At 43.0% G+C, this 20,835-nt stretch overlaps 1 protein-coding gene across 2 annotated transcripts in view; it reads left to right on the plus strand.

The window, feature by feature from the left end:
* The first annotated feature begins 665 nt into the window (after positions 1–665).
* Positions 666–20,835, plus strand: part of RAB3GAP2 (RAB3 GTPase activating non-catalytic protein subunit 2) — a 63,625-nt gene continuing 43,455 nt past the window's right edge. Inside the window, exons 1-3 of one of the 2 annotated variants that reach the window (XM_038760777.1) lie at positions 666–780; positions 13,647–13,711; positions 19,585–19,705. In XM_038760777.1, the coding sequence (XP_038616705.1) occupies positions 666–780; positions 13,647–13,711; positions 19,585–19,705 (301 nt within the window). Of the gene's footprint in view, positions 803–13,646; positions 13,712–19,584; positions 19,706–20,835 lie in introns of both variants that reach the window. The other variant, XM_038760776.1, reaches the window with a different exon arrangement.

Below are 20,835 nucleotides of genomic sequence, written 5' to 3' on the forward strand. Positions count from 1 at the left end.
AGACAGTCCCTACCCAACAGCGGGCTCACAGTCTAAAAGGGGGAGACAGAGAACAGAACCAAACAGACCAACAAAATAAAATAAATAGGATAGATATGTACAAGTAAAATAAATAAATAAATAGGGTAATAAATATGTACATATATATACATATATACCATATATACAATAAATATGATTGATTGATTGAATAGATGGCGCCTCGATGAGTTGGAATCATTAGACTGTGAGCCCACTGTTGGGTAGGGACTGTCTCTATATGTTGCAAATTTGTACTTCCCAAGCGCTTAGTCCAGTGCTCTGCACATAGTAAGCGCTCAATCAATACGATTGAGGATGATGATGATGGAATCGGGCTCCCTGCTCGTCCTGTCAACGGCTCCCTCCGGCCCCGCCCCGCGCGGGTCACGTGACGGGAGGGCGCGCGCGTGCGCGCGCGCGGCCCCGCCTCCCCCGGGACCGGTGAGCGGAGGGCGCGCATGCGCCTGCCCAGGCTGGTTCCGCTCCGTCCGGGCCGGCGGCCGGGCGGAGCCTGCGCAGTGGGCGCCGCCGACCACTTCCGGTTGGGGGCTCCCCGCTTCCGGTTCGGAGCCGTCACGGCTGAGGCGGCGGCTGAGGCGACTGAGGAGGAGAAGGAGGCGGAGCCCCGGGGGCCCGGCCCCGCCATGGCCTGCTCCCTGGTGCAGTTCTGCTCCTTCCAGGAGCTGCAGGCCGCGCGGGACTTCCTGTTCCCGCACTTGCGAGAGGAGCCCCCCCCCCGCCGCCGCCGCCGCCGCTGTCGTCGTCCCCCTGAGGGACAACGGTGAGTGAGGCGGGGACGCCCCCTCCGGGACGCCCTCCGGGCGGGCGGGGCCTCTGGAGGGAGCACGGGACTGGCAGCCAGAACGGCATGGGCTCATTCGTTCCTTCATTCATTCATTCTGCTTTGTTAATGATGTGCATCCGGCTTTATTTCTATTTATTCTGATGACACCCGTCCATACGTTTCGCTTTCTTGTCTGTCTCCCCCTTCTAGACCGTGAGCCCGCTGTTGGGTAGGGACCGTCTCCCTATGTGGCCGACTTGGACTCCCCAAGCGCTTAGTCCAGTGCCCTGCGCACAGGAAGCGCTCAGTAATTCATCAATCAATCAATCGTATTTATCGAGCGCTTACTGTGTGCGGAGCACTGGACTAAGCGCTTGGGAAGTCCAAGTTGGCAACATAGAGAGACAGGCCCTACCCAACAGTGGGCTCACAATCTGAAAGGGGGAGACAGAGAACAAAACCAAACAGACTGACAAAATAAAATAAGTAGAATAGATATGTGCAAGTAAAATAAGTAAATGAATAGAGTAATAAATATGTACAAACATATATATGTATATATATGTATGTATATATATGTATATACATATATATGTATGTATATATACATACATATATATGTATATATATATACACACATATATATACATATATATATACAGGTGCTGTGGGGAAGAGAAGGAGGTAAGATGTGGGGATGGAGAGGGGGACGAGGGGGAGAGGAAGGAAGGGGCTCAGTGTGGGAAGGCCTCCTGGAGGAGGTGAGCTCTCAGCAGGGCCTTGAAGGGAGGAAGAGAGCTAGCTTGGCGGAGGGGCAGAGGGATTGGGGGCATTCCAGGCCCGGGGGAGGACGTGGGCAGGGGGTCGACGGCGGGACAGGCGAGAACGAGGCCTAACGGTGAGGAGATTAGCGGTGGCAGAGGAGCGGAGGGGGCGGGTTGGGCTGGAGAAGGACAGAAGGGAGGGGAGGTAGGAGGGGGCGAGGGGATGGATGGACAGCCTGGAAGCCCAGGCTGAGGAGTTTCTGCCTGATCGTATTCAATCGTATTCAACTGAGCGCTTACTGTGTGCATTCTGTGGCTCAGTGGAAAGAGCCCGGGCTTTGGAGTCAGAGGTCATGCGTTCAAATCCCGGCTCCACCAATTGTCAGCCTTGTGACTTTGGGCAAGTCACTTCACTTCCCTGGGCCTCAGTTCCCTCATCTGTAAAATGGGGATTAATCAGTCAATCAATCGTATTTATTGTAAATGCCGTCATCATCATCGTCAATCGTATTTATTGAGCGCTTACTGTGTGCAGAGCACTGTACTAAGCGCTTGGGAAGTACAAGTTGGCAGCATATAGAGACAGTCCCTACCCAGCAGTGGGCTCACAGTCTAAAATTACATTTCTATCCTACTTATTTTATTTTGTTGGTATGTTTGGTTCTGTTCTCTGTCTCCCCCTTTTAGACTGTGAGCCCACTGTTGGGTAGGGACTGTCTCTATGTGATGCCAATTTGTACTTCCCAAGCGCTTAGTACAGTGCTCTGCACATAGTAAGCGCTCAATAAATAAGATTGATTGATTGATTGATTGATTAAAATTAAGACCGTGCGCCCCCACCGTGGGACAACCTGATCACCTTGTAACCTCCCCAGCGCTTAGAACAGTGCTTTGCACATAGTAAGCCCTTAATAAATGCCATCATCATCATCATCAATCGTATTTATTGAGCTCTTACTGTGTGCAGAGCGCTGTAGTAAGCACTTGGGAAGTACAAGTTGGCAACATATAGAGACAGTCCCTGCCCAACAGTGGGCTCACAGTCTAAAATTACATTTCTATCCTACTTATTTTATTTTGTTGGTATGTTTGGTTCTGTTCTCTGTCTCCCCCTTTTAGACTGTGAGCCCACTGTTGGGTAGGGACTGTCTCTATGTGATGCCAATTTGTACTTCCCAAGCGCTTAGTACAGTGCTCTGCACATAGTAAGCGCTCAATAAATAAGATTGATTGATTGATTGATTGATTAAAATTAAGACCGTGCGCCCCCACCGTGGGACAACCTGATCACCTTGTAACCTCCCCAGCGCTTAGAACAGTGCTTTGCACATAGTAAGCCCTTAATAAATGCCATCATCATCATCATCAGTCGTATTTATTGAGCTCTTACTGTGTGCAGAGCGCTGTAGTAAGCACTTGGGAAGTACAAGTTGGCAACATATAGAGACAGTCCCTGCCCAACAGTGGGCTCACAGTCTAAAATTAAGACCGTGCGCCCCCACCGTGGGACAACCTGATCCCTTTGTAACCTCCCCAGCGCTTAGAACAGTGCTTTGCACATAGTAAGCACTTAATGCCATCATTATTATTATTATTCATTCATTGAATCAATCGTATTTATTGAGCGCTTACTGTGTGCAGAGCACTGGACTAAGCGCTTGGGAAGTACAAAAATAATAATGATGATGGTGGCATTTATGAAGCGCTTACTATTTAGCACTTAGAACAGTGTTTTGCACATGGTAAGCGCTTAACAAATACCGTCATTATTATTATGTGCAGAGTTCTGTTCTAAGCACTGGGGAGGTTACAAGGTGATCAGGTTGTCCCATGAGGGGCTCACAGTCTTCATCCCCATTTTACAGATGAGATAACTGAGGCACAGAGAAATGAAGTGACTTGCTCGAAGTCACACAGCTGACAATTGGCGGAGTCGGGATTTGAACCCATGACCTCTGACACCGAAGCCCGTACCCTTTCCACTAAGCAGTGCTGCTCCTCTACACGTTGGCAACATATAGAGACGTTCCTTACTCAACAACGGGCTCACAGTCTACAGGACGATATGCATTCATTCAATCGTATTTGTTAATGATGTGCATATAGCTTTAATTCTATTTGTTTTGACGGTTTTGACACCCGACTACATGTTTTGTCTTCTTGTCTGTCTCCCCCTTCTAGACTGTGAGCCCGTTGTTGGGTAGGGACCGTCTCTAGATGTTGCCTACTTGTACTTCCCAAGTGCTTAGTACAGTGCTCTGCACGCAATAAGCACTCAATAAATACGATTGAATGAATGAATGAATTTATCGAGCACCTACTGTCTGCAGAGCACTGTACTAAGCGCTTGGAAAGTACAGTTTGGCAACAGATAATCCCCACCCAACAACGGGCTCACGGTCCAGAAGGGGGGAGATGGACAACAAAACAAGTAGACAGGCATTCTCATCCCGGCTCTGCCATCTGTCTGCTGGGTGACCTTGGGCACGTCACTTTACTTTGCCGGGCCTCCCCTCCAAAAAAAGAGACCCCAGGAGGGCAGTGGACGGTGATCTGCACCTGCATTATCATTCTTTTGAAACAGCTACAGTTAGCCCTCCAAAAATATATCAGCTAGTCAGTTGCACTCAGTTCTGTCATAGTCTGTGCTTTCTCTTTGTGCCTTGTCTGGAATGTCATAAGGGAATTAGGGAATGTAATTCCATCAGTGCCAGCTTGTTTGGATTTGGCGTGCCATGATGTCAGACAGAATGTGATGTCAGACAGAATGGTTTGTTCGCACATGCAGGTGTGCACGGTTGTGGCGTCTGACCAGGGTGATTGTTACAAGGCAAGGTTCCCCTAATGTGGCTTTGTGCAAGAATGCAACCCACATTTTAGGAGATCTGGAAGTCGATTTGTCCAAGAAATGTTTCATGTGGTCCTGGAAAAATTAATTTTTTTCACATAGGAGAGAAACTTTCCAGACAACATACTCATCTTTATTAAACACAGTTAAGCATTCACCATCTCAAACCATTGTACTTTCAGAGAGTAGTTTTCTCACGGATTGGGTAAAGCCTGTAATTAGAATTACATATGTATCTACAAATATATAAGGCTTATAATAGATATAAAATCATTTGAAGGATCCAGAATACTGGGGGCTCTTTAGGATTTTACTAATCATTGTGATTCCCTACGCTTCCTTTTTTGAGAGGTGATTTCCTTCCATGGTGTCTTCTTTCCAGATACAGGTGCTTTCTTGTAGTATGGCTTACTACTTGTTATGAAGAAGTGTAGAAGAATCCTGGTGGGGGTACTTTTAAAAATTTTTATTAGGTGTGAAAAGATCTGTCTTCATCATTGAGAAGATAGGTTCAATATTATTCAAATTTCGGTAGACATGCTTTAGTTTTTTAAAACTGAAGCTAAACAACCTGCAGTTACAACCCAAGAAACTGCCTATTTAGAGTTTACTTTTGAAATGCCAGAATAAATAGTACCAGAGTGTACTCTGGAGGTATATCTATTTAGCAATCCTTTGGGTTCAACGTTGACAACACTGACAAGATCCCACTCATGAATGCCACTGTGGTTGAAAGTATTTCTGTGCAACTGCTAGCCCTTAAAGATCACTTTAAGACTGAGACACAGACTGAGCCCCTTCCTTCCTCTCCCCCTCGTCCCCCTCTCCATCCCCCATCTTACCTCCTTCCCTTCCCCACAGCACCTGTATATATGTATATATGTTTGTACATATTTATTACTCTATTTATTTTACTTGTACATATCTGTTCTATTTATTTTATTTTGTTAGTATGTTTGGTTTTGTTCTCTGTCTCCCCCTTTCAGACTGTGAGCTCACTGTTGGGTAGGGACCGTCTCTATATGTTGCCAACTTGTACTTCCCAAACGCTTAGTACAGTGCTCTGCACACAGTAAGCGCTCAGTAAATACGATTGATTGATTGATCACCTTTTGCTGTGCTGTGTACAGGGGTGAGTTCCGGTGCTGGCTGATGTTTTTAAATATCCCCCTCGGTATTTCTCCAGAAGGAGGTCACTAGAAACCTTAGCAAGAGGTGGTTCAGTGGAATAAAGAGGGTGAAACCCAAAATGCAGGTTGCCTAGAAGAGAGTTGTCAGAGAGGAAGTGGAGACTGTGCATGCGTGTATTGAACCACGGGGGTGGGCAAATAATGACCCCCGGAGCCAGATGTGGATCTCCAGTTATTTGCGGAAGGCCTGCACTTCTGAACCATTGTGGTTCCTCCCTCGCTCCAAGCTCCCAGAGTTGCAGTCAGCAACTCTTTCCTATCACTGCTTTGGGGGAATTGCTAAAACAATAATAATGGTATTTGTTAAGCACTTAACATGCGCCCAAGCACTGCACTAAGCACTGTACCTATTGGGGTAGGTACAGGATAATCCCTGTTCCATACGGGGCTCTCCTTGTAGGTAAGAGGGAGACATTCAGTCAAGCCATGCTGCTGAGAGACTATTTAGGGCATTTATTAAATGCTACAGAGGTAAGCCCAAGCAGACTTTTCCTCCTCTTTGCCTGGTTGATGGCGGGGAGTGGCGCAGGAGGAGAGAAGGAGCAGGCCCTTAGATGGTTCTCCAGTTTCTGATGCATATTCTGTGTCTCTATATGTTGCCGACTTGTACTTCCCAAGTGCTTAGTACAGTGCTCTGCACAAAGTAAGCGCTCAATAAATACGATTGAATGAATGAAAGAGATATTGAATCTCCATTTACAGATGTGGAAATTGAGGATCAGAGAAGTTAAGTGATTTGCCCAAGGTCACACAGCAGATAAGTGGCGGAGCAGAGATTAAAACCCGGGTTCTCTGACTACTACTACTTTCTACTAGGCCACTCTGCTTCTCAAAGCAGCCACGCAGCCATGGCAGGTAGGGCGTTAGGTAAGAGCTGCTGTGGACAGAAGGGGGCCGCATTTCTGCCTCTTAAGCTCTTCTTTGTTACCGATAACTGGAAACAAGAAGATTCAGTGTGTGGTTGGTTCTCTACACGCTTAGGTAGCCACGTAGACCCTGGGCCATAACATCTACGTCTGATAGGAGCTGTTTGAGGAATTAACAGCAATGGTAAAAGGAGCAGAGGAAAGATAGAGGGCTCAGTAAGCCTATGAATCAAATCTGTATCAAAAATTGCAGCTCATTTCAACACTTTTGAGTGGGGGCAGTCAAAAATCATAGTCCACCAACTGGTAATTCCATGCTCCTCATGGAATTACTATGCTGCAGATTTTCATAACTTTCCCAGGGGGGCAGCAGGCCTAGTGGAAAAAGCATGGATCTGGGAGACAAGAGTACCTGGGTTCTAATCCAGCCCCACCACTTACCTGCTGTGTGACTATGGGCAGGTCACATAACTTCTCTGTGTCTCAGTTTTGTTCTCTGTCTCCCCCTTTTAGACTGTGAGCCCACTGTTGGGTAGGGACTGTCTCTATATGTTGCCAACTTGTGCTTCCCAAGCGCTTAGTACAGTGCTCTGCACACAGTAAGCGCTCAATAAATACGATTGATTGATTATACTGTGAGCTCCATGTCGGACTTTATCATTGTCTCTCTACCCCAGCTCATAGTACTGAGTTGGACAAGTAACAGGTACCACAAGTATTATTCATAGGATGCCCTGGGATGTTCTGTTTACATAAAGAACTCCTGATTTAATTTTCAACACTTGCAGTTTGAAGTACTTTTCTGGGGTAAACACAAAGCTTAGAGGGATATTTTCCAATAAGACCTGTAGGTCCTTTGAATTGCTCTTAATGGGACTGGGAAGGTGCAAGTTATATAATACATATGCCAGAAGGATGGTAGTGGCGTGATATTTTGCAGTAGCTTTGTAAATCATTTTAAATCTTAAGTATTTTTGCAGCTTTTCCTCCATCTAGAAGATAGGTAGGCAGTAATTATAAAAACAATTTGCATTTATGTTAGCATCCATTGATTCCTAGCTATTTGCAGGTTTTGTCTGAGATAATGGTTATTATGTAAAAGCATAATAAGGGCTCATGGCCCTTAAGATAGGCAGTTTGATGGAGGGAATTTATACATGTGACTGTGAATCTGGCGTGCTTAAATTGATATTTAAATTCTCTTTGTGAATTATAGTTCATTTTCCTTGCTTTATTATTCTTTATTCTTAAGAGGCCTCAACAGGTGGCTTAGTTCACCAGTCAGATGCAAATGTCATTAGTCAGATGCTCTCTGCCTTTGTGAGTCTATTTCTTTGCTTATCTCAGTGTGTCTCTATCTGGGGAACAGATGAATGTCATTTTGGAGTTCTTTTCTCCAGCTAAATCATGAGATTTAAATTCCTCATTTCCCAGCTGCCAACATAAATACTATATGAACTGTTAAGGTTTTAGTCAATTTGAACCCCATTGCTACCCCATCAATTATTTTTAAAAATTATTATTGTTTTAAACATCAAGGTTTTTTTTTTACCATTTTCACTGACAAAATATGCTTCGACAGACTTAGTGCATCCTAAAATCAGTCATTTGTGTAATGAATGATGTATGTGGCGGTAATTAAGCCATAAGTGCTTACTGTGTGCTAAGCACCAGGATAGATGCAGGGTAACCCTGAGGTTCACAGACTGAGAAGCCACATGTATTTTGGGTTGCGATATCTGGAGGGCCTGGCTGTCTTCTCTTTTTATTTTGGGGCCTTTCTCTTCTCCTCGTTTTCTAAGGGAGCTGATATTTCCTTAGGTATCTGGTCAAATTTGGCTTACCCCCTCCGAGAATGTTCTAATTCTTTTTGCTTTGATACAGAGCTCTCATCTCAAAACCAAGATTTGGGTATTTGTAGTAATAGGACTAGTAGTAAGTGCTCACCATGTGCAGAGAACTGTACTAAGTGCTGGGAAAGAATACACAATTGGGAATTAGACACAGTCTCTGTTGAAGGGTGGGGGAGGGAGTTCGCAATCTAAATTTGTTTGGTTTATGTTGGAGACAAACCAAAATAAGCAAGGTTAGTTGCCATTACGTTCTACTCGTGGTAATAGGAGTGATGGTGAATGTGTATTTAGCCATTTGCGCCTCTGGCAGTTGTTGCGAAGGAGTAATATCAGCAGCCTCATCATCAACATTATTTATCCATCTCCGGCTGAGTGGTGCAGAGCAGTGTCCTAATCTCTTGGGGACATAAACTAGAGGAAACATGTTCCGTGCCCCAGAGGGACGTAAACCCTTTGGGAGAGGTGAGTGAACATAGATTGCCCAATTTACGGTACTTTAGAGAGCAAGAGCAAGGTTACAATTGATTAAAAAGGAAGCAAATAAATGAGTCAAAAAAGGAAATACTAAAGTGGCCGGTGTGGTATCATGAGTAGGAGAGTGGACTTTTAATCAGTGAATCCCTCTCTGAGAGGACTTTCAAAGTGGGCAGATCCAGGGGAAGGGAATTCCAGGTAGGGGAAGAATTCATTTTGTACAGTAAGGAAGGAAAAAAGGGAAAACTTTCACTGAATCATTGGCGAGGCAGATCTGTACGTACTTTCCTATTGCTGTGAGAACATCCCAGAATGGAAAGAGCAATAGCTTTGCCTTTGATAGCATTTTGTCTTGGGAGACTGTGCTTTGTAGAGTAGTAGAGAGTGGGGAAGATCCGTTGCATGAAGGAATATGCAAACGCAATCCCCAAAGGTCTATTTTTGAAGACTAACTAAAGAACACTTAGAGAAATTGCTTTCTGCTGTCTGAATGGGAAGTTATCACAAGTGAGGCCCACAGATTGAAAGTGGACAAGCATACATTTATTTATTTAGTTTAATGCTTCTCTCCACATCCTCCCCCCATCCCCCCCCCCAAAAAAAAAATAACTTTCTCAGGCAGGAAATTAGAGTAGGAAAATTCATTCCTCATTCATTTTCTTGAAAAATCTGTAAGACAGGAACTTGAATAAGGAAAAAATTTGTATAGAATAATTGGAAGATGATTGTTGAATTTCTTAAAGTACTACTAGACAAGATTCCTGAAAATACCAAGTTTCTCATCCATTTATGCCCTTTGAAATTCTTGAAACTTTCTAAATATCCAATTTAATTTTGCTGAAACTATTGTACTCATAACCTCTTTGCATGCTTTAAAAATCAAACTTGCTTACACATGTATCTCCTTTTTTTAATCAGTTCACACCCATGAGAGGGAGAGGGTTGAGAATGAGTAGACTGAAGCTTAATCAGAACAAACTTATCATCATCATCATCCTCATTAACAAGGAATCAGTCAATCAGTGGTATTTACTGAGTGCTTACCGTGTGAAGAGTATGGTACTAAGCGCTTGGGAGAGTACGATATAACGTGGTTGGAAGATACGGTCCTTGCCCACAGCGAGCTTACAGTTTAGGTGGAGGAGATGGACGTTAATATAAGTCGTAGATGGATCGTTGTAGATAATAAATTGAGTGCCCACGGGTGCTGTACAAAAAGTAGATTGAACTCCTCCTTATTATTGCTATAGTACACAGCTCTCCTCTTCTCCTCCTCCTTCTCTCCTCCTCTCCTCCTCCTCTTTCTCCTCTCCTCTTCTCAGAGTAGCTGGCACTCCTTGTTGTCGTAATGCAAGAACTTCTAAAAAGACCTGGCTAGAAATAACAAGAATGTCAGATGCATAATTTCTGGCCTATGAATCATAGCATAAATGTGATAAGAATAGAAAAACACTCTCATAATCTATTTATAGGTTTATCCAGGAGGCATTGTTTGGTGTTCCTTGAGTTCTATATAGCCAGTTTAAAGGCATTTGTAGTTTACTTTTTCAGACTAGACTTTTTGGAAAAGAAAATGGACGTAATTTAAGAACTGAGTCATTTGAATAACATCAATTGAGTTTAAATATCCCTTAAGAAATCATTTCTAGTTGAACTGCTCAACCCATTTCCTATCATGAGGGTACCATCTTCATACGGTTTCCTTCTGGAGTTCAGGGAATCTTTCCATTCAAGTAATCCTCTCCAGACTGACAAAAATCATCTAAGCTCTTAAAAGCCATATGGAACTGTAGAGGTTCCTGGTTTGGATTCAGAGTCCTAGTTTAGATTCAGAGTCTTCCGACTCCTACGAAATCTCCATTTCTAATTTTCAAGCATTTTGAAAACATGCTGGTCGTGAGATTGACCCAACCAAGCAAAACAACAATTATAGATTATGGATTATAGAATGACTAGTTGAACAATTCTGTGTTCAGTAGAACCAAACAATTAACGTTGCATTTTCAAGTATATGCAAATGATCTCCCTGTTTTGAAGCACTGCTTCTCAGTCAGAATTGCAGAAAATAAGGAGAAGCTGTGTGGCCTAATGGAAAGAGCGTGAGCCTGGGAGTCAGAGGACCTGAGTTTTAATCCCGGCTCCACTAAAGGGATGCTGGACCCGGCAACCTAGAGCCGGGCTTGTGCCCATTCTAAAATGCGTTCTTAGACCTTTCCCGACTACGTCCAGTTCTCCTAGAACGTGAGGCTTGCATTCTCCCAGAATATCCTTTACAGAGGAAAACTTGCTCTTTAATAATCATCCATTCCTCTGCTGTGTGTGGCTATGTGTGTGTGTGTGTGTGCGCGCACAAACATTTTGACATCGTGGCACACTGAAACCAAAGGAGGCTCGCAGTGACGTTTCCTAGTCTCGCTCTAGCCGAAATGCACATTGAAAATGGGTCATGGCAGAACCGAGTGCCCTGTGCTAGGCAATATTTAACAAACTCCTAATGATGGTGGGGGTTGATCATCTTTCCAGGTGGAACCACTTTAATTCAGATAAACTCAAGGACTTTCTTACCGTCTTTGAAATCCCGCAAATATTATATTAAAATAATGTCTTCTCATATGTGTCTCTGTATCCCTGCTATTTCTCCGTACAGTACAGTGTCTCTTTGGCAGTGGTGTTCATTTGTTTAAGAAAATGATCAATTTATGTAATTTACAAAGCTGTGTATTTTGCATAAGGCTATATATGTAAAAGGGTTATTTTACTTGAGGTATTTGGGCCTTTGCAAGGTAGCCTGCTAGGTAGCCTAGCCTTCTCCTCCTCTAGACTGTAAGGTCATTGTGGGCAGGGAATGTGTGTTTATTGTTATATTCTACTCTCCCAAGTGTTTGGTACAGTGCTCTGCATATGGTAAGCGCTCAATAAATACGATTGACAGACTGACTTTTCCCAGAGTGGGGATAGACTGTCATAGCCGATGACTATAAACCTCATATACTGCCCAGGTCAGGTTTGGTGAGATGACCAGTCCTTCGAACCTGGTGGGCTGAGCGCATTCCAGGATCTCATTGTGTCCTTTCCTTGCCGTTTGATTTCAGCAGTGCACGTGTGGAGCTGTGCCCGCCAAAAATGCATTTTGGGGTGTGAGAAGTCCAAAGCCGTTCAGAAATCCTGTAGCGGGAGGGAGAAGACTGTGTCACAACTCTGTATTGCACCTCCCAACCACCCTGTCCAGTGCATTGTACCCAGTGGGCGCTCAATAAATCCCATCGCTCCTACTAGTGATCCACCATGGGGTTTAGGGGTGATGGAGGGGACACCAATTTGTTGAGCAAGCCCCACTTTCCAGGACTCCGTGCTTGCAGAGTAGGTTGGCAGAATGCTTATTTTTCCCTTTGAAGTGCATCCAGTCCATTCGTGTTTGGAGAAACTAGGAACGGCTAAGTGGACCAGATTGATAAGCGTTCACCTACCTGCTCTTCTCCTCCAGTAGTTGACTGACATTTTCTAAAGTTACACACATAAAATACAATTGAATGAATGGATAACTTGTGTCCTCATCGGTCAAGTATGTTCCCAGAGCATTATACAGGGATTGTTTTTGATGGCCTTGGAAAACCAGCACAAATGCTGATGTGGAGGATTGACGGAGAGCCAACTGCCTTTTTCAATTGTTTCAAGGCATTAACTTTCACAGTGGGGTAAATGTTCTTGCTATAACCAAGGAAGTACCTGGATAGGAGGAATTTTGGGCATAGACATTTTCTCATCATACAAAGGTGAATTTATCCGAAAGGAAAACTCTGGGAAAATGCCATTTAAACAGCTAATTTTAGGTGTCTCCTTGCAAATTTAAATCTCAAAAATTCATTTCTAAATATATTTGATTCTATCCCCTTTTGAAATGACTATATTTGGGTGCATGAAACACATTTAATGACTATAGAATGCTCTGCTAAACCTGATCCAATTAAACCCCAGATGCAAGACCCAGCTTTTTAAATTGACTTTGCCTGGCAGAGTGGTGTTATAAAACTGACTTGTACAATGTATTTCTTGATCCAGTTGTTGTTTTTTATTGTTGCTGTAGCCTTGTTTTATTTTTGTTGCTGTTTTCTGAAATCATGAAAGTTGCATTTTTGAAAAAGCCAGAAAATGAGACGACTATAACTTGGAATAAACAAAATCAACAATTCATTGGTTCTCCCCAACCTTTTGAAGTAGCTGGTTTTCATACTGTAATTACAGTCATTATTGCACAAGCTTGCACAACATCCCCGCCCCTATTTGATTGGAAAGATTTTAAAATTCCTCCCCTCTAATCTGTAAATTCTTCTGTTGTAAACTCCTTAAGGGCAGAGATCATGTTTAATGAATCTCTTGTGCTCTCCCAAGTGTTTAGTACAGCGTTCTGCACAAAGGCACTCCATGAGCACGTTTCACTGAGTGAAAAGAATCATGCAAGAGGGAAGGGATGCTGCTGGGAAAAGAGGGACATGAAACAGTTGGCCTGATGTGTTTATAAATGGCAGATTGGCCATTTGTTGACACTCTGTCCCAGTAAAAGAGAGACTACGTAAAGCTAAAAGACAACTTTTATCTAAGTTGTCCTTTCTTATAGGTCCTTCCTGGGACAGTATGTCAAAATTGCAGGCATTTCTTTAAGATAAGGTCTTCTATCTTTCCCGATGTGTTATGCACTAACCTACCTACCTGGCATGCGCTTGTCAATTTTTTTTTGTAGTTTGTATGCTTTTTTGTTTCTGATTGGCTGCAGAGTGCTTTGGAAAAGTCATTTTGAAAGAGTCTATATTCTGTACTTGACCTAAACCCTCAAATCTTTTGTAAATAGGTAAATTGACGAACTGGGAAGATGATGGCTGGGGAGCATGGGATGAAACCGAAGCAAAAGAACCTGTAAGTCTTCTTTCATATGCGCTTGACTTTTGTAACTGACAATTGGAAATGTCAGATAGGTGTCCTTCCAAAGAATATACTGCTATAAATGAATTTTTCCAACTTCTTACGGTGAAATCTTGAGATTTATCGGCCTGTAGAACTTCAATATAATACTGAATTTTACTAAAAAAATACTGCACCTTAAATCCAGTGGCAAGAAAACCGCCACATTATGCCAAGTACCATTTTCTCAGGGACCTGAACTAAATTAGAGTTGACTTCTGTTACTTTTTTTGTTAAGTTCTGTTTTGTTAAGTTTTGAGGGTGTGGGGACCCTTGGAGGTACTTGTTGAAGCAGGCACGTGCTTGTGTTTACCTGGCTCATTGTCAGCGAGTGTAGCCAGCAGACCAGGTAATTCCCATCTGTGCTTTGAGGCCCCTACATAGCACACCGAATAGGATGTCATTGGTCTTGGTACCTCCATCTTCTCTCTGGGTTCCTCCCTGCGATAGACACTGGATAAGAGCCCGTTGTTTCTAGACTGTGAGCTCACTGTTGGGTAGGGACCATCTCTATTTGTTGCCTTCTTGTACTTCCCAAGTGCTTAGTACAGTGCTGTGCACACAGTAAGCGCTCAATAAATACGATTGACTGAATGAATGAATGAACCGATGGCCTACTGCTGCTTAGTCTCTTGAATTGCGATTTGGGAAGTGGTCTGTTTTTCTTCGTGTTGCCTAGACATACCTGTCCGTGCTAATGGTGGGCAGAGAACGGGGAAAAATCTAATGCCATAGATTTTCTACACATTTTCTGTTTCTCTTCAAAATTGCTAAAGCACTCAGGCACTTTTTTCTTCATAAAAACGTAGAGAGAGCATTTCTTTTCATGAATTAGACCATAATGGATATGCCGACAGCCCTTTAATTATATTTGAGCGTACTGGACCACAGTAATATGTATGTGTCTGTGAAAATGAACACACGGGCACTCCAAGTACATCGCAAATGATTAGTAGGCAGTACTGTACGAGAAACAACAACTGAAGCTTCAGAAATGGGACTCCACACAATAGAGGTTAGCTAATTGCTATAAAAGCTGATTCCCAGAAAAAAAAATGAAGTGTGTTTCTAAAGTGGAAATTATCAGCGTCTCTCTAAATGGCCAGTTGTGAATGACAGCCTGAGTGAATCACTGCAATCTCTCATCTGCTGGACATAACAAAAGAAGAAGTACGACAATCATTCCAAAGTTACAAGCAACGTAGCATGCTTTCCAATGCAGTAGTTATCATTTTCTTCTCCTCTTGATCCACTAGAGTACCTTCAGTTTTTGCTCAGGTTGAGATGTTGATTATTTGAATAAAAATGGATAGATAGTAGACCCTTGCCATGGGTGCCACTACTTGTATATTTATAAACTTTATTTCCCCAGAGTCATTAGTATCACTGTCTAGTTCAACCTAAATTACAGTGGTGTTGCAGGCATTTAGTTTGAAGTATGGACTACAAAGATGTCGTTTCCAAGGTTCTAGACTTTGTGGAAGCCAGAGTTTAATTTAAGGCTGAGATTTGAAAATGCTCTCTTTTCCACAAGGTGAATATTGTCTGTCTTTGGAAGGCAGCTAGTAAAGGTAGGGTGAGGAAGTGTATGAATTTTTGGTAGTGTTGGAAAAGAGGCAAGCTGTCCCTTGGCTTTTACACTTACTGCCCAAGATAATCTCTTAAACAACCCACCCTAATGTGCTCTTGCCCCCTATGCTGGTACAAAATGTTAATTTATATACCGGTATATTGTTTCAGCAGTTGTCTGGATAACCTTTTCAGGCATAGCCTTGTGCATGTTTTTGGTCTTAAATGGCGTTTGTGAGTCCTCTAGACTGTACGCTCGATGTGGCAGGGAATATCACTGTTTATTATTGTGTTGTATTTTCCCAAGCGCTTGATTCAGTGCTGTGCACACAGTAAGTGCTCAATAAATAGGAATGAATAAATGAGTGTTTCAATTCCCTTTGCACAGAGCCTAGTTTAGTGAAACACATGGATGGGTACTTAAATCAATCAACCATATTTGTTGAGTGCTTACCGTGTGCACAGCACTGTACCAAGCACTCGGAAGAGGACAATATAATATAATAGAGTTGGTAGCCAGAAGACCTGGTTTCTAATCCCAGCTCTGCCACTTGCCTGCTGTGTGACCTTGGGCAAGTCACTTAACTTCTCTGAGCCTCAGTTCCCTCATATGCACAATGAGGATTCAATATCCGTTCTCCCTCCTACTTAGACTGTGACCCCCGATTTGGGACCTGATTATCTTGTATCTACCCCAGAGCTTGATGCAGTGCTTGACACATAGTAAGCACTTACCAAATACCACAATTATTATTATTAAGTGTTGTGTGTGAATGATGATATACAGAGAGATGATTCTCTGTTACTTTTCAGTGTTTACTTCATTAATTTTTACTGGGCTGCCAACAGTGTATTTTTTAAATAGTTGCCCTATTCTGTGAAAATTGAGTTTTATAGGCCTTTAAAAGAAAGAATAGTTGAAAATATATTTTAAAGCCTTAAAAAACTCATGTTTAATTGGCAGATTTCTAAAACGCAATCTTTAAGTGTACAGAACAGATTTAGTGTCTTGTTTTTCACCCAATTGATTCAAAAAAACTTCAGAAGATGGAGAGCTTGTCAGTCTGTATATTTTCCATTATTCAGTTTTTTGTTTGATTTAGCTTATTTCCAAGGAGTTCATCTCCTGATGCAGCACAGATCATTTTTTTTTTAATTTTTGGATATTGGAGGACTTTTGGTGAGTTGTTTTTTCCCCAACTTTTTCTTGTGTTTCTGATATCTATTCTTGATCTCTGTGTTAAAATTACGTAGCTGGGGGCAAAACTGGCCATTTAGGCATACAAAAAAAATGAAGAAATAGAGGTGGTATGTCCTCTTGGTGCGTGTTCTTGGGTTGTGTTTGTGTTTCAGCTGCCCCGAGAGGCTTTTTGGCCTCCAGTGTTTGCTCCTTTGCATGAAGAACAGCTGGCCCAGGGTCTGTGCATGTTTTCTGACACCGTCGGGCCCAGTGCCATGAGGAGAGAGACTGCAAACCACGGCCCCCGTCTCCCACGCCCCGCTACCTGTGAGGAGATGTCGGGACAGGGAGAGTGGAAAGACCTCACACCTTTACAAGGTTGATTGAAAAAGTGCAAGCAGTTGAACGCTGTCTACCAGCAGGGAGCTTTGAGCCTGGAAAGGTTGTTGGGATTGGCTGGCTCGTTTGAAATGTTTGAACTGGTTTCAAGTTTCCCTGCTCATCCGTTATGTTGGGTGGAGGTCTATTCAGCGTTTTCTGACGTCTTGGTATTGCGGGGCTCAATGAATCGACCTTCTTGGGGAGTGAAATGCCAGTGTAATTAGCGTACACAGCACATGGAAGCAAGAGGTATTGAAGGAAGGCTTCAGAGAGAAACAGATGAGTTGGCATAATAATAATAGTAATAATAATGATGGTATTTATGCATTTTCTATGTACCAAGCACTGTTCTAAGCCCTGGGGTAGATACAAGGTCATCAGGTTGTCCCACACAGGGCTCACAGTCTTAATCTCCATTTTACGGATGAGAGAACTGAGGCACAGATAAATGAAGTGACTTGCCCGAAGTCCCACAGCTGACAAGTGGCGGAGCCGGGATCAGAACCCACAGCCTCTGACTCCCAAGCCTGTGCTCCTTCCACTAAGCCACGCTGCTTCACATACAGAAACGTCCTTTGTTTTAGAAGGTGCTACCGTCGGTGAGGTTCAGTCCATTTGGAACAGTGTGGCTGAAGAGACCATGGTGGATCAAGAATCCATGGCAAGTTGGGGGTGTGAAAAAGTAGTTCCTTGCTGTGCCGGAGCAGTTACCATCTGCAGGGGCTGTTTTCACAATCACTTCTTGGTCTTCTGATTTTTTTCGGACCTTCCGTCTGCTGCAGTAATTTTCTAACAGTCCCCAGCTCCGTCATATTGTTAGAGACAGTTCATTACTGGGCCTTTAAAATGTTGGTCTGGTCAAGCCCCATTACAGTTGGTCTCACACTTCTGATGAACCTTCCCAAGTGCTTAGTATAGAGGAGCACAGTCATTAGGTCTTGGCTCTTTGGGTGCTGCTGCAAGTTTTTGCTGAATATCAGGTTTGAAGCCCCTAGACTGCAATTATTGGAAGATCCTCAAATTCCAAGCCTACCAGGGATGATCCTTCCGTGACTGGTAAATTGAGCATCCTATATTTCATTACCTACAGTATGACTGGAAAGACAGGAATCAAGTTGTTCATCATTGATATCAAAATGCAGTACTACTTTGCTATCAATTCATCCCCTGGAGGGCAGGTTACGGGTTTCTTTGAGTTCTTTTTAAGGCCATTGGACACAAAGGTTCTTAAGTAATGTTTCCTGAAGGGTTAAAGAGATCAATTTGCCTAGTGCCCCAGATCACAAATGTTTCTCAGTGTTGCTGTGTGTCCTGTACGAAGGGACATCAGGCCCCCCCGTCAGGGTGGTTTGTTGGAACCCAAATAATGCCTGAATGCATGTCCTGGATCACCAGCTCGTTGGGTTAAAAACAGCCTGCCGTAGTGGAAAGAACGAGCACCTGGGTTCTAATCCTTGCCTGTTGTATGACCTTGGGCAAGTCAACTTCTCTGTGCCTCAGTTTTATCTTCTGTAAAATAGGGATTAAATACCCGGTCTCCTTTGGACTGAGACTGCAAGTCATCTGTGGGTTAGTGACAGTCTGGCCCGATTATCTTGTAGCTACCCTAGCGCTTAATACAGTGCTTGGCTCATAACAATAATAATAATAATAATGATGGAATTTGTTAAGCGCTTACTATGTGCCGAGCCCTGTTCTAAGTGTTGGGAGAGACACAGGGTCATCAGATTGTCCCACGTGGGGCTCATAGTCTTTATCCCCGTTTTACAGATGAGGGAACTGAGGCACAGAGAAGTCAAGTGACTTGCCCAAAGTCACACAGCTGATCAGTGGCGGAGCTGGGATTAGAACCCACGACATAGCAAGCACTTAACAAATAATTCATTACTAGTATTATTTTTGTTACTATTAATATTACTAGGGGTTGGTTGGATCATTTACAGCATATCCCGGCCTCTGGCTTCTGCTTTCTCTGCTTGCTGTTGGCCTTTTGTGCAATTTGCTCATCGTTAGCTATTTCACCAGAGACGGATGAGGGTTAAGAGATGAGGGAAAATGCAAAGTTACCACTTTTAGTACAATTTAGGTGGGGAAGATGGTGAAACAGTTGGCTAAAATGTTTTTGTAACAGTGCTTTTGCACATTTGGAATCTTTAGATTTCAGCTATCCAGGAGAGTTTTCAGTGGTTTGTGGATCGCTTTGGCATTTGCTAATAAGAAAGGCCTGGCTCTCTAAAGTAATATTGTTATGGATGATAGTGTGCTTAAGAAGGTTCATTAGTTTGTTTAAGTAGACAGTGAACTCCAATTATAGAACATTGCAAGGGACTCTGCATTTGTATTTGTCTATTTGAAATTTTGTTCGGTTGTAACTGGCTTGCCTTAGGCAAGGACCCCATATACCCTCATTTGAAAAGTGTTCTTAAAATGAAGTTTGTTATTGTGGTACTTGTTGAAAAAAGTATTGACTCTTCATGTTAAGTCAGAACTCTGAAGGAAAGCAGTAGGTATGACCATCTAGATAGTAATGGGATTTTGCTTCTGCCATTAAAAAAAACCCAAACCCTTGGATTTTTATTTGAACAGCCTCTGGCTCTCGGTGAGAAGGTGCTGCAGAAGAAAAAGGGGAAAGGAAGTGAACAAGTATATTCTAATAGGTGTTGGCAATAAGGAGTAATGATTTTAATTTTCCCCACAGGAGGAAGAAATTCCTTGCAAGACCTCAAAAACATATTGGCTCCAAGATTGTGTGATATCCCTGTCTCCAACTAATGATCTGATGGTTATAGCTCGTGAGCAAAAGGCTGTATTTCTAGTGCGTAAGTATGCTTTAACAGAGTTTTCCCAGTAAAAATTGTTATGTTTGTTTCCACACAGTGCTTCTTTGGGGATTTTGGATCATGGCATACATTGTTTTCCTAGAAAGGATAATTTTACTATGCATTTTGGTTCATTCATTCAGTCATGTTTATTGAGCGCTTCCTGTGTGCAGAGCGCTGTACTTAGCGCTTGGAAAGTACAAGTTGGGAACATATAGAGACGGTCCCTACCCAGCAGCGGGCTCAGTCTAGAACTTTTCCTTCCGTATCATCCCCTAATTAAGTTAAACAGATAATTTAGAATCTGCATTGGGCATTTCTGAAATCCTGAAAAACAAGCTCTATCTGCTTATTGCTTGATTTCAAAAATTGCAGATTTTGATCATTATTCCATCAATAATATATATTGAGCACCTACCCTGTACAGAGCTCTGTACTGTTTGCTTAGGGGAGTACAATAGGAATTTGTTCATTCATTCATTCAGTTGTATTTATTGAGCTCTTACTGTGTGCAGAGCACTATACTAAGCACTTGGGAGAGTTCAGTACAACAGTAAACAGAGACATTCCCTGCTCACAACGAGCTTACAGTCTCCAGTGGGGGAGACAGACATCAATACAAATAAATAAAATTAAAGATGCACTTAAGATGAGGAAAGGTGGGGCTTAGCCTGGGAAGGCCTCTTGGAAGAGATGTGCCTTCAATAGGCTTTGATTTGCACGGGGGAAAGACTAATTTTGTAGCGGATTTGAGGAGGGAGAGCGTTCCAGAGGCAGGATGTGGGCTAGGGGTCAGCATGAATCTGTGCCCTCAAGAATTTTAATTTCTAGTGGCGGAGACAGACACTAAAATAAATTACACATAGGAGGAAGAAGGAAAAGTAGGCTTTTTTTCATGACAGTGCTTAACTAATGGGTATGTAAGGAAGAGAGAATGATTGGCAGTTGGGGTAAAAGGGGATTTAGAAATTAACTGGGGAAGGCCTCCTGGAGACAATGGGATTCAGGACTTTGAAGATGGGGAAAGTAGTAGACTCAGCTATAAAATTGGAGAGAGTTCTGGAGTAGGGAGGATATGGGCAAGAGGTCGGTGGCAGGGGAAATGAGAATGAAGGACAGTGAATGGACTA

Source organism: Tachyglossus aculeatus, chromosome 19 (assembly GCF_015852505.1).
Source record: "Tachyglossus aculeatus isolate mTacAcu1 chromosome 19, mTacAcu1.pri, whole genome shotgun sequence".
In the NCBI taxonomy this organism is placed as follows: domain Eukaryota; kingdom Metazoa; phylum Chordata; class Mammalia; order Monotremata; family Tachyglossidae; genus Tachyglossus; species Tachyglossus aculeatus.